This window comes from Anoplophora glabripennis, unplaced genomic scaffold, assembly GCF_000390285.2.
Source record: "Anoplophora glabripennis isolate ALB-LARVAE unplaced genomic scaffold, Agla_2.0 scaffold329, whole genome shotgun sequence".
NCBI classification, from domain to species: Eukaryota; Metazoa; Arthropoda; class Insecta; order Coleoptera; family Cerambycidae; genus Anoplophora; species Anoplophora glabripennis.
In genome coordinates, this window is record NW_019416941.1 from 4,975 (window position 1) to 19,766 (window position 14,792).

A 14,792-nucleotide genomic window follows, 5' to 3' on the forward strand; every position below is an offset into this window, starting at 1 on the left:
GATTCAGTCGAGCCGATGAGGAATTCTGATTTTTAGGTAATCTTATAGTTTACCAACAACTTTATTATTTCTGTTTTGTTATTAACAGATTTATTATTTTTAAAATATAATCATTGTTTTCAGAACAAGTATCAATCACTATAATTTCGGAGTAGTATGTGATTAATTTTCTCGTTTCATACAAAAATTAGGTCTTTGCCGCGTAGACTTCGAGAGCCTAGAATTTCTAAGGCTTACTACAAGAAAGTTATCGAGACCCAATTTTGGTAGACACTTGTGAATAGCAAATGTTTGTTGTTTTACAGTTAATTTAAAAAAAAAAGTCAGTTAATTTTTTAATTCAAAAATCTAAAATCCTAAAATCCTAAAATTTTACAATCATTTTGAAAACAGAATATTATATACCCACCTTCAAATATTTAAAAATTCTTAACGACTTTTCAATCATAAAAACAAAATAAAGGTAAAAACTTTCTAAATATAATTTCGTTTCATAGAAAGAAAAACATGAAACAAGTATTCTGTATATTTGTCATATTTGGATCACTCTTTTTTTTTCTGAATACAATACTTCTCATATAATTGCTTTGACAGTTTACAAAATATTTTTATTTATTTATTGACCCTCTACAATGCAATATTATGCTTTTCTAGTAAATTTACTAAACAATTTTATTTAAAAAATGCTATACTACAAAAGATGTTTTAAACAAGATACAGTATTTTAAAAAACATTTTGCTTATGAAATGATAACTTTATGATCCGCAAGAAGTCCTAATTTGATTCCCATGTAGTTCTTTTTAAAAGAGTTTTTGAAAGATAAAGTACAGAAATATTGAATAACTTAAAAAGGAGAAAACATTGACTATCAATAAGGTAGGTAACAGGGCGTTACCAAAAAAACTTGCTTGGAATATTTGTCCTTTGTCTAGAATAAGACGAAAGTTTTATAAAATACCTTTTGTATAATTTATTTAGTAAATTTAACAACAGAAAATATACCCTTACAGTGGTTCCAGGGTACAAAATATAAAAACAAATACAGTTAAGCAGTTGGATTTTTGTTCACGTCATCAACATACATCAATATAAATGATAAATGTTGATCAACGTGAATTAACTAATGATAGAAAAAGAAGCAATCGCCTTCATGTGTTGTGCGACTGATACTAAGTAGTTCCAATAGGGATTATTATTAATCGTCCCTGATGAATGAGAATGATACGTTTGTCGTGCGCATAAAATGTAGACATATATTTGACTAGCATCGTTTTCTACATTCTTTGTTGTTACAGATGGATTTTCTGTGAATTCTGTGCTACAATATTATTATAATCAGAAAAAATTGAAGAATTAAAAAAATTATAAATATACAGGATGTTCTATTAAAAAAAACTAAAATTTGGTTTACATTTTCGAAATGCAAGTCAAATTTGTTTGTATATTTCTTTGAAATCGCATGACAGTTTCCTTAAAATTTCGCATTAACCATTCTTTCCTACACAGAAAAGCAAAAAAAGATAAGAATGTTATGTGAATTACTCTGTAGAGAAATATTTAGTTAGTGTATAGCTGCATCCCTGAATATAATTTCATCAGGCATTTGCTTTATTTGAAATCGAAAGGTGAACAATTATTGTAAAAGGGTACTATGAAAATAATGTTTAAAATAAGTTTCCACCTCAGATCAATAGAACTTTTTTGCTATCTCTGTTTAACAGATTAGCATCAACTTTTATTAATATCCTCACTTTACAATTCACTTGCTAACCTATAGTGTTTTGATAATATCGATTTCAGTACTTAAACGAATCACAAATACCTAAATTAATTCTGTTTTGTCTTTTAATATTATCGTAAATAATGCTTAATAATGCTTTTAAATATTTGCTAAAAAAATTTATCATTTTAAGTACCTACGAAAGCTACTTCAAACTTAAAGGTACTTCCAAAGTTTTATTAGTAATAAGTTATGAACTCCTATATATAAAGCGCATTTTGAGGGTTTATCGCATTAACCATGTTTCTAAAAGGATTCATATTTTGTTGCTTGCTTGCTATTAGGTGAGTTCCTAAAACGTTTTTCACAATATTTATTACTTCATTTTGTAGTAAAGAATTTAGAATATAAATATGGTAGAAGTTGAGAAGCTCAAGTTAACTGCATCAATTGTTGATCAATATATAATTTTACATATTTTTTAGTATAGCAGATGATGAAACCAATAATAAACTTTTTCCTGAAGATTTTATGTTTGGTGCAGCCACAGCCTCTTACCAAGTAGAAGGTAAGTTCCTTTGTAATTATTTGTTACCATTAGTTATGATTCTAGATTGTTTATAACAATAGGCATAAAATTTGATTTATACAGTGTGTTCTGAAAAGCACTGACATAAATTCAGGGCCTGATAGAATTTCAAAAAATATTGCAATTTGTTCCTATGAACCATGGGCGTATCTTTTTCCGTTTTCAAGATACAGGGCGTTAAAAATAATTTTTTAGAACCTAGTTTCGGATCTATCTTCCACAAAATTCGACAGAATGAACTGAAATTGTGTTATGTGGGGTTTCTGGAGATGCTAAATGCTCTGGAGTTATTAATTTGTGGCTATATCATACAGGGTGTTTAGTGCAGTACTCCGCGGGAACATTTTAGGTCCTAACCTTTTTACTTTGACGTACTATTCCTGTTTCTCGAAAACTGGCCAATTTTAGCACTTCTTACAAGAGCACATTTTTTGTTTAGAATAAAATTTGCCATAACAGCAAGTGGCAAAAGGGGAAAAAAGATTAACCTAAAAAAAGTTAGGACCTAAAATGTTCCCGCGGAGTACTGCACTGAACACCCCGTATGATATAGCCAAAAATTAATAACTTCAGATCACTTAGCATCCCCAGAAAACCCACATAACAAAATTTTCAGTTCATTCGGTCGAATTTTGTAGAAATAGTATTCTAGATTCTAGATTCTAAACAATTATTTTCAATGCCCTGTATCTTGAAAACAGAAAAAGATACGCCCATGATTCATAGGAACAAATTGTAATATTTTTTGAAATTCTATCAGGCCCTGAAGTTATGTGAGCGTTTTTCAGAACACCCTGCATAATAAATTTGAAATAATTTTTATTTAACTGCTAAACTTTTTGGTTTCAAAACCTTAAAGAAACCATGAGAAATAAATATTTTTTTCAAAAACAAACTGTTTTTCCAAATTTACTTATTTCGTTTTACAATTTTTATACGACTTTCTAAAGAGAAAGTGGACTAAAGTCTTAAAATAATGTGGTTATCTATTTCATCAATGTTTGCACATTTTTCCCTAGTTACAAAAATAAATTCGTTATTTTAGGTGCATGGGATGAAGATGGTAAAGGTGAAAATATTTGGGATCGCTTTACGCACTCTCACCCTGAATTTATTGCTAATAATGACAATGGTGATGTGGCTTGTGATTCTTATCACAAGTACAAAAAAGACGTGGCTATGTTGAAAGAATTAGGCGTTGATTTTTATCGATTCTCACTATCCTGGTCAAGAATACTTCCTACAGGTATTTTTATACTTTAGTAATTACATTTCTTTCAATTCATTATCTTAAATCTATAAAAAAACTAAAACATCCATTATTTGCACCGATTTAGAAACTGACGAATCTATCTCTAATAGTCAAGGAGATATGGTTGAAAAAGTATGTTATGGAGATAATACTGTACAAAAATTTATCATTTAAATTCGCATTTTGCTAATAGCACAATCTTTTAATTTCTTGGTTAATTATATCCGCTTTAGTATTCATTAGTATTTTATATCATGATATTATTTATAAGAATTGAAGTGATTAATAACAGCATATTAGCATTCATACATTAAATGTTATTCCATTAATGACTGTTCATATTACATAAAATACACTAAACATCTGTTTTGTGATTTTTAGGATACGTAAACAAAGTTAACCTTCCCGGGGTGACATATTATAAGAACCTAATCAAAAAACTAAAAAATAACGGCATCGAACCCCTGATCACCATTTTCCACTGGGACTTGCCACAACCCTTGCAGGACATGGGGGGTTGGCCAAGCGATTTCATAGTGGAAACCTTCGCGGAATACGCGAGGCTTTGCTTCGAACTCTTTGGAGATGACGTAAAATACTGGCTTACGTTTAACGAACCCAAGCAAATTTGCCTATTGGGTTATGGCCTGGGATATATGGCACCAGGAATCAATTTGACGGGATTAGCAGAATATGTGTGTGCCCACCACGTACTCCAGGCTCACGCTAAAGCTTGGCATATCTATGACCAAGAATTTCGGACTACACAACAAGGTACTGTATTAATTACATTAAAGATAGATTAGATGATATTGCGAAGATTTAAAATACAGAAATCTTCTAACAGTTTGTGACTGAAACATTTCTTGGGATGAAGATAATAAAATCTATCCCATTTGAGGATACAATCAAACTGTTGTTATTACAAAACAATAATCATTGTTTTTAGGACAAGTATCAATCACTATTGATACTAGATGGTTCGAACCTGCTTCCGACAGTGAAGAAGATGCAGTTGCTGCTGATACAGCACTACAATTCGAGGTAAGTGCAATTAGATGGTTACACATTTTTATGTTTAAACAAATGTTGGTTCGTATGTTTGTATATTTTAAAGCATTGCCATATACATAACTATATATATTTATGGATAAGGGGAAATTCAAAAGTATTTACCGAAAATTTTTTTTAGTATGGATGGTATGCAAATCCTATCTATAACAACGACTACCCAGAAATAATGAAGACTCGCATTGCAGAACGTAGTTTAACTGAAGGCTTCAACCACTCCCGTCTTCCAGCATTCACCGACGAAGAAATTGCATACATCAGCGGTACTTTCGATTACATGGCTGTCAATATGTATTCTTCGATTCTAGCAGTAGCCACGGACGAAGCTCCAATTGCGGAACCAAGTTACAACTACGACATGGGAACTGATGGCTACCAGCCCGATGACTGGGAGTCAGCATCCGCGCCTGGGTTCAAGGTATTTTTTTTTGCTTTAATAATGTACCACAAAAATAAAATAATAAACAGTTAAGTATCTTTGTACGTGAAATATTTTCTTTTGTCATTTAGATAACTCCATGGGGTATAAGAAAACTTTTAAATTGGCTAAAGGAAACCTACAACAATCCAGCAATTATAATTACAGAAAATGGTATGCCTGATAATAGTTCCGTCATAGATGATGTTACAAGAGTTCGTTTTTTCAGGGTAATATATTTATGTTATATAACTAGTTGGTAATACTAAAACTGTCTATTCTCATATACTGGCGCATGCACTCAATATAGTTGCATAAAATATAAAATGTAATGTTGCCTATGCCACTAAACTTGCTTTACTAAAAAATAAAAAACAAATATTAGTGTCAGGTCTATTGTATTTAAAACAATGTGCTTATTTTATTATTCTAAGTGTTCGTACAGAATTATGAAAATAATCACTAAAATCTAACAATCACAAACAATTAAAGATGTTTATTATCAACACTGGTCAATTGTAGGATTATCTCAGCAATGTAAGAAGTGCTATAGAGGATGGAGTGAATGTAATTGGCTACATTGCATGGAGTCTTATGGATAACTTCGAATGGGGACTGGGTTACACGTAAGTTCATCGAAAAGTAATAAACAATGTTTTTGGAATACATATAATATCTGCTATACATGCATGCCTTAGTATCCAAAAGTGGTTAAATCGGATATTTACATGCTTTTGGATATTTCTTAAGTTTATCAAAGCAATTTTTTCAAATATACGTAAATTCCTCGAAAAATAACAAGTAAAAAACACATACTATCTGAAACACATGCGTGCCTTGGGTAATCTATGTTACCTGCTATTAGATATTTATTTAGCGTATCAAGTCAATTGATAAAGTAAACTGGTTTCATGCTAAAAAAATATGAAATTTAATTCAATGATTTTTACTGGTTTAATTGTTTTCTCTTTTCAGACAAAAATACGGGCTGTACCATGTAGACTTCGACAGCATTAACAGGACGAGAACACCTAAATCTTCTGCGGCTTACTACAAGAAGGTTGTCGAAACTCATTGTTTGGTAGACACTTGTGAGGAATAAACAAAGGTTTATATTTTCAATTAAAACTAAAAAATAAATATTGCCTTTTTTATAAAATAATCTAGAACCTCAAAAATCTTAACAAAAACGTTATTCTTAGCGACCTTTTGTTGCCTGTGAAGTTGTGGTAAGGACAAAAAATTTATCAAATTTTATTTAATGGAATATAAAATGTGAAACTAATATATTTTCAAAATATTAACTTACCTAATTTACCTAATTTATTTTGGGAAAGGAAGTTGTGTCAAAATTCTTAAAATTTATTAAATTTTAGTAAGGAGCCCAAACACGCAACGTTTATTAAAAATCAAAATATACAGGATGCATCATCCTCAGATGTAAAAGTGTTAGTACCCTCTGGCCAAACAAAAGCAAGTAATCGCATACACTCCAATCCAAAATGCTTGCTTAAAAAGCCGTAACTCTTGTTTATACTATACTTTTAAATATGCAATCAAAGAATTTTGAAAAAAAATAATAGAAATTGAAAAAACTGTTTAAAAAAATAATTAATCTTGATCTAAATATATTACGTAACTATAACAAAATACTCGAAAAGTAACTTTTGCAGTATCTGTGTTCCTTTCAAATCATTTTGTAATATAAAATGCTTCAGAATAAAAATTATTTATTTACTGGGGATATTGGTCAATAAAATAACTTAGTTTATGAAACAATTTTTTTTCCAATTTGTTTTATTACGATCGTTTCGGGTTTACCGCATCTTCAGACTAAACATCAAAGGTGAATTATTATAAAAAAATTTACAAATGTTATATATATAGGTCAAATATTATTTAAATTTATAAACATATTATACTCTACATCATACTAATAAATTTAATTTTCTAATATATTGTCATGTAATAAAACTATATAATTTTACAAAGTTGAAGGCTAAATGACGTGTCTTCTTAAAATTAAATTAAAAATAAAATACAAGTATATAAATACCAGGAACCAATTTTGAGAAAATTTATAAATAGATAAATAGGTAAATAGGTAATTTATAACGAAGTATCACACACACCTTGTACCTACATACTTGTATTGAAACGATTGAGTAAATAAATTTGGGAAATATGGTTGCGTTACATTTTTAAATGAGGATATTGCGTATTTGCTTTGATTTCCTACTTAACCTTATAAGTACTAAATTCATACGCATATGAAGAGTCACATTTGGCAAGTTTTAAGATAAATCAGTTTTAAAGTTTAAAAGTGTCCTGATATTACGTACTGAAAAAAACAAAATATCTATTTGCCTTAACTAGATGATTTATTAACGTCTTGACAAAAAGTAAAGCAAGTATTACCAAAAACATTTTTTTTTCAAAAAAAAAAAACAAACCTTGAAAATATATAACTACACAAAAAAGATGGAAAAACGATCCAAGTCCAAAACAAATTTTGTTTTAAGCTCCCTTTTAGGTAACAAAAATAACCTCGTTCGTTTGTTGTTTTTGGACAGATGTATTAAACTGTCAAAATGATAGGCTGTCATTAACATGTGAACAAGAGTGTTCTGAAGAGTGTTGTTTTTTTATAGTTCCTGCAAAGAAGGAATAACTGTTTTAGTTTTTGTCAAAAATGATCAGTAAACTTACATCAAACTCATCATCACTCCTATTGTTATCTATGGTCAGCATCTCCAAGTAGTAATTTTGATATTCTTCAGCAAGGAATTTCTTTAGTTCCTGTAGCTGTAGGAGCTTTTTCTTTGGCACCGGAATAGCTTGTTCATATAACAATTTTGGGGATCCCTTCCAAATCAAATTTGGCCCCGCAATAATGAAGCTTTGTCTCGCTCTGTTATAATTTTCTCTTGTTTCTATTGTTCTTGGATGTTCATGGCTTATGCAAATTTCTCTTAGAAGTCTTGTGGAAAATGGGCACTTCTTGTAGGTTGGTGGTAGAAAGTCTGTCCAGGAGAAAAGCGTGTCTAAAAGACTAAAGAGGTAAACATGAATAAATCGACTCCCCCCTTGGATCGGCTGTCGGACTTGGATTGGTTATTCCTAAATTGGGAGGACTTTGATCGCGAATATAAGGGACTGAGATCGGTCTTTCAATGGTTTACTATGGACGAAATAAAATTCGTATGTAGTCCAAGCATTCTGTCACGGATTAATGTTAAATTTGCAGAAATTATTACCTGGACAAAAAAAATATGACCGTAAAGAAAATTAAATTTTAAATTGAGTTTCTTGTTCTTTAAACTCGATCCAATATGGCGAACATGATTAAAAAAAATCACAAAGTTGAAAAAAACGGTTTTTCTAAAATAACTAAAAAAATATAGCACGGATTGAAAAATTTTAAATGAGAAAGTTGTAGGTTTTAAAAAGATCTATCGACTGATTATTTGAAAGTATCGATTGCTTTGTTACTTTTCGAGATATATCGAAAAAACCGTTAAAAATCTTCTCTTTTCTCTTCTTCTATAACTCGTTTACATTTACGTGCCCATATTTGCTATTTACTGCAAGCATAGCCCGCGGCAAGCCAAAAAAGTACATTTTTGAAAAATTTAAAAATATTAATTATTTTTCGAGATATATCGATTTTTTGAAAAAAAGGCGCTCTCGAAAATTGGCTAGATCTTCTCAGCGGATAGCCCTACAGTAACGATTTTCGGTTTATTTTCTTCGTAAAGAGTTATATTATCATGCTGTTAAAAAATGTTGACGATTTTATTAATTTTAAGGATCAAAAAATGACTGAAAAAGTTGCACTTTTTTTGGGTATGTTTTTTTCAAATAACTATTTCAATTTTTATTATTTTTTTGTACTTAATCTGGGGTAGCTAAACACGAATATTATAGCATTTTCGCCTTAGAAGCAAAATAGACCCGTAAATGTTTAGTTTTCTTTCTTTAAAAGTCATTTTCATAAAATAAAAATTGAAATAGTAATTTGAAAAAAACATACCCAAAAAAGTGCAACTTATTCAAAGTCATTTTTTGATCCTTAAAATTAATAAAATCGTCAACATTTTTTAACAGCATGATAATATAACTCTTTACGAAGAAAATAAACCGAAAATCGTTACTGTAGGGCTATCCGCTGAGAAGATCTAGCCAATTTTCGAGAGCGCCTTTTTTTCAAAAAATCGATATATCTCGAAAAATAATTAATATTTTTAAATTTTTCAAAAATGTACTTTTTTGGCTTGCCGCGGGCTATGCTTGCAGTAAATAGCAAATATGGGCACGTAAATGTAAACGAGTTATAGAAGAAGAGAAAAGAGAAGATTTTTAACGGTTTTTTCGATATATCTCGAAAAGTAACAAAGCAATCGATACTTTCAAAAAATCAGTCGATAGATCTTTTTAAAACCTACAACTTTCTCATTTAAAATTTTTCAATCCGTGCTATATTTTTTTAGTTATCTTAGAAAAACCGTTTTTTTCAACTTTGCGATTTTTTTTAACCATGTTCGCCATATTGGATCGAGTTTAAAGAACAAGAAACTCAATTTAAAATTTAATTTTCTATACGGTCATATTTTTTTGTCCAGGTAATAATTTCTGTAAGCATTTCTGTATAATGCTTGGACTAATGCTAAACTACTATTTAGCGTAATAATCCTGATTTTCGATATTTTGGACTTAGATCGTTTTTTCCGTGTGCTCTTCTTATGTATATCAAAAATCAAGCAATTAATTATTTAGATATTTAGGTACCTATATCTATTTTACTTATTTCTTACGCAACACTAGAAAATAAGCCTTTTTAGTAGTGACGTCGCATACGCCAAATAATAAGCAACCCCCGGTTAAAAATAGTGTCGTTCTTTTAATTGGAAATTAGGAGTCAATGTAACGAATATCCTCAGGTGACGCACATGATAGAATAGTTCAACTCACGCTCCATTCATAACAGGGCTGCAGTTTGAATTCTGACCAATAGGAATTCGATAAACGCAACCGATGTCGACGAATTGACTAAAGATGGGCGCGTGTGTCATTTCATTTCTTTAGAACTAAATTAACTTAATTATTTTCTCTTTATTTAACCTGTTCACATGATTTATGGATTTTAAATAAAGGGTACAAATCTTCGCGAGGATAATACGATATATTTGCTATACATAATAATTATATTTTGCATGGTTTATACACAATACATTTTTGAACGCGTAGACATCTCTACCAAAATTTGACCTATTCTTCGGGTTAAAGACACACATTGTCCACTCTCTAATAATTATATTAGGGGCGTGTCATATTTTTTTTGTGTAGGCACGTGTGTAACGACATAACAAAAAATTGCCTGAAGTATATGCATTATAAAAAGAGAAGAGTATACAGGTTTTGAAATTATTTCGTCTTGCCACATTATTTTGCTTGTCCCTGAGAAAATTAATATTTTGAAATAAGAATTTGTGTAATATTCTGCAGAAAGTAGTTAGGTAGGTCATGAAGGCAACAAAATAAAAAAATATTGTAAGTTTATACAATATTATAACTTATACAGTTTCGGAAGGAAAGGGAAATATTTTAAGGACGTGTTCTGGAAGTGAAAATAAGTAAATAAGTTCACGACATTATGGGTCCGGAAATGTTTCCTTTCTGAGAGAGATGTTGAAAGAAATTTAAAATCCGTTTATTTCTAAATATGTCGAAAACGATTTAAGATATTACACTGCCACTGTACTATACACCAAAGCTCATAAAAAGGTAAATAAATTTGTATCTGTCTAAAAAACAAACTTAAAAAAAATTCGAAGGCAACTTTTCATTATTTTAAATAATTAATCGAATAGTATAGAAAAAAAATTGTTTTAGTTTTGTTACATCATTAAAATTAACGATTAAAAATTTAAAATTGTTATAACTTTCTTATAGCCCCATATTCTTTAAATACTGTTTCCGCAAAGACAAATAATTTCAAACATTTAATAGCTGAATAATCTAAAGCTTATCAAATAAAAGGAATGTTATGTCATGCCACCTGAGTATTTTCAAAGACGCCGCAGTAAAACGAATAAACAGGTGCAAAAAACGATCAAACCATCAAGGTTTTAGGTACTGAAATCTACGAAAATACTAACTTTTTTATATATAACTCCACATGTAATTATTCTTATAACATTTACTTACTTAGTCCTACATATAAAATTGTTTACTTTTATTTATAAGTCCGTGAAAATAATTCTTAAAATGTGGGGTTAGGATAACAGAAAACGCATGTTTTACAAACGCTTTTTTTTAGTTATTATTTTATTTGGGTAAATTTAAATGGTAACAATGAATAAACAAAACATAAAGGATTTTATTTTTGTGCTTACTTTTGTTCACATGTTTTACTTTTCAAGATTTCAGTACAAAAAAATGCCAGAAATTTCACCATTTCTCGGCCAGGAATATGGCCACCTTAAAAATTAAAAATTATATCTCTTTCTCTGAAAAGAAATGTTACATTTTTTAGAGTAGATTGAAAAAAAAAATTATAAAATTCATTCATTTTTCTGCTTGTTATGATTTTTTTAAATTTCTGAAATCTTCCCTTAATTTCTAGCCTCCCTAACTCTGTTAATTTTAATAGTACAAGAAAATGTCAAGAGGCCATTTTTTGCAGAATTGTATGCTTTACAACTTTTATAAGAAACTTCAACTGATTTCATTGCGGGCACCTATACAGTGTTCATTAATGGCGTACAGAAAAACCAGAGGCCCATTCTGTGGCTAAAATTAAGTAAATTTTGTTACACACACGTAGGCTCTTAAGGCCGCCGTTTCCGAGCTGCAAATTAAAAAAAATGAAAATTTTTAATTTTCTTAAATCCATTCAATCTAACTATTCGTAAGTAGGTAGTAAACGTTTCGCAAGATTTATTAACTAGGATGAATCGATTTTTCTATTGTAATGTAAATGCAACTCTTTTAATAGAAACAAAATAATAAAAATGCATACGGGGTCTGCTATAAGAATTTGCTGATTAGTCGTATTTTAAAAATGCCAATCTACCAGGAAAGCATTTTTGTACAAAACTCGTAAAATGTCAGATGTAACGGTAAATATTGCCACACGAGTTTAATGGGAACGCCCCATCCCATATAGACAAGCGGTTAAACCGTCACATTTCAAACAAAATACGATTCAGATTGGAAACCTTTATCTTGCGTCGAGTGTACTTTGGACATAAGTGCCAAAAAAATGGCTTCTTTGTCATGACTTTAAATATTGCTATATTCTGGCAATGTTAGAAATATTTAAGAAATTTCAAACCCCAAGTGACAATCTAAAAGAATTATAGAATTTATATATTTAAATTCATAGAACAATATTGACTTTTATATCAATGTTACTGAGCATGCGCATTAAAGATAATTTCATGTAAGCGAAGCAGCCTTGCAACAGGATATCATTCAAGGAAAGTTTGGTTATGGTTAATTGTAAGAGTACGTTTATAATAAACCACCTGAAGAAAAAAACACTCAATAAACACACTGACACAGTACAACACCAAGAAAAACAATAACAATACTTAGTAGAACTAGAAAATGCCAAGATTAAACAAAACAAGCGAAAATACGCTAATGATGACAGCGATAACATATTATCGACAAGAGCTCACATGCGTATGAGTCTATTCTTTTCGTGCATGAGCATTAGGAATAACACGGCTAATGTTAAATTTTTACTTTATTTAAATTTAGGAATATTCTTTTATATCGTTTTTTTTAAAGCTTTAAGCGCATTAGTGTATCTACCGGGTGACCACGAGATTACTACACAAGCTCTAGCTTAGGCACGAATAGCGATTTCAAACCTTAGACATCACTGAATTTGATGCAAAATTTAATTATAAAAACAACTGACAGTCACTTCCTGTTTGACCGGAAATGCACTAAACTTTGTTATTTCATATGGAACACCCTGTATATTATTTTTGTTTTCAATTCTGCTGTAGAAACTAACACTAAAATATGTATTATGTCCTATACCTATCTTTGACAGTTTCCGAGAAAATCGCGTTTAAAATGTCAAATGTGTCATTTATAAAATCCTTTTGAAAGAAAACAAATGAAGAAAGGTACAAAGTCATTTGATATCTTTAACTTATTTTAGGAGTACTAAAGTCTGATATCATAAAAATGTCGCACTTCCGACACATCCGGAAAATACCGGAAGTAATTTTTAATAGCAAGTAACTGCAATCATTTTAATGGAATGCCCTACAACTAATTGAGAATTCGTATTCTACAAACAATTTCGAATCATTTTTATGTACACTTCCCTATACCCAAAGTCCGGAGTTTTTGAGATATTAAATGTTTAATGTAAAAATGTCATCTGAACGATGCGTAAATGGAAATCTTAATCTTAATTTTAATATGGTTGCTATGACAGGCATTTGTTTTTCGACGCCATATTTTCATAATGACTTAATTTGACATTTTGCTGTTACATTTCACGTTTAGTGGTGGTGCTTATTACTTCTTTTTTATTTAAAATGCCAGTTTTTACTCGCGAACATCAAATTGACATGTTACTAGTGTATGGAGAAGCGAGAAAAAATCTCAGAGAAGCAAATCGCGAATGCAGCTAAGAGCTCGCCCTCTGGCGGTGACAAGTAATACTAGTGAAACAAGGTAAACATTTCTTGTGTGTGACATTTCGTTTTGTATTCTATTTAAAACTGTGTATAGTGTTTGCTTTTGAACACTGTTATCAGGGAGACTAGACATATTATATTAAAAAAATAGTGTGAGGAAAACTTCAGCAGTTATGGTTATCAGCAGTTATCTAGGGTTATGGATAAAAAGAAGAAATTGTCAAACTATTATTGTTCAGTTCATGGTTATTCTTCATGGTCCAAGAAAATTCCAGAATTAAGTTTTCATCAAATTTTCAAAATATTATTATCGATAGTCCATACTCTCTGAATTTGAAGAGCATTGTTAGTAAGGGCACTAGTTTACAGACACAATGAATAAGTTTCTAAATTTAAATCACTTTGCCCAATTTTCCCACACAGTACCACATGACCAGCGTTAAAAACTGCCTCTCCTTCTGATATACATACAACGAGAGTTTTCGTTGGCACTTAAATATGAAATGTTGGTATTCCACAACGGATAACTTCATAGTTATAACCTCAAAAAATGTACATTAAATTGTAATGCTAGAAACAAACAAGGTAGACATAAATACTTGCATTAAAATTTATTTATGAAATATTTGAAACCTATAAAATATCACAAAAGTCAAATAACCGCAGTTTAATAACAAAATTACTAATAATAATGGGAAATAAAACGAATGTTGTTCAAATGAATCTGTAAACACGAACCGCAATATAAAAATTACCTTGTCTCGGAGCTTACTGCTTTCGCCGCTTGATGCGCTTGAATCTTAAAAATTATCGCGGAAAGCTTTATACAGGCGACGATATCTAGATCGTGCACAGCCACATGGCAAATATTTTCCTTGGCTTGAACGTCACTTAAAAACAGAAAAACTTGAGGAAGAACCTAACGAGTTTATTGTTGATGAAGAGGCGGAGATTAATACTCTGGCGTGTATTGAGATAGATTCGACTACTTCAGTTAGGCAAATTGCTGCTAATATTGGAATTGGACGGGAAAGCGTCAGAAAGATTTTAAAAAAGCACAATTTTAAGCCATATA

The 14,792-nt window shown here is 30.4% G+C and overlaps 1 protein-coding gene across 2 annotated transcripts in view; it reads left to right on the forward strand.

Moving 5' to 3' along the window:
* The first annotated feature begins 1,961 nt into the window (after window positions 1-1,961).
* The window catches only part of LOC108907789 (myrosinase 1), a 43,616-nt gene continuing 30,785 nt past the window's right edge, over window positions 1,962-14,792 (forward strand). Inside the window, exons 1-9 of one of the 2 annotated variants that reach the window (XM_018711584.2) lie at window positions 1,962-2,065; window positions 2,207-2,289; window positions 3,356-3,556; window positions 3,944-4,336; window positions 4,512-4,606; window positions 4,755-5,051; window positions 5,144-5,281; window positions 5,574-5,677; window positions 6,027-6,191. In XM_018711584.2, coding sequence (XP_018567100.1) covers window positions 2,022-2,065; window positions 2,207-2,289; window positions 3,356-3,556; window positions 3,944-4,336; window positions 4,512-4,606; window positions 4,755-5,051; window positions 5,144-5,281; window positions 5,574-5,677; window positions 6,027-6,153 — 1,482 coding nt within the window. In that variant the 5' untranslated portion in view covers window positions 1,962-2,021 and the 3' untranslated portion in view covers window positions 6,154-6,191. Of the gene's footprint in view, window positions 2,066-2,206; window positions 2,290-3,355; window positions 3,557-3,943; window positions 4,337-4,511; window positions 4,607-4,754; window positions 5,052-5,143; window positions 5,282-5,573; window positions 5,678-6,026; window positions 6,192-14,792 lie in introns of those variants that run through there. The other variant, XM_023455728.1, reaches the window with a different exon arrangement.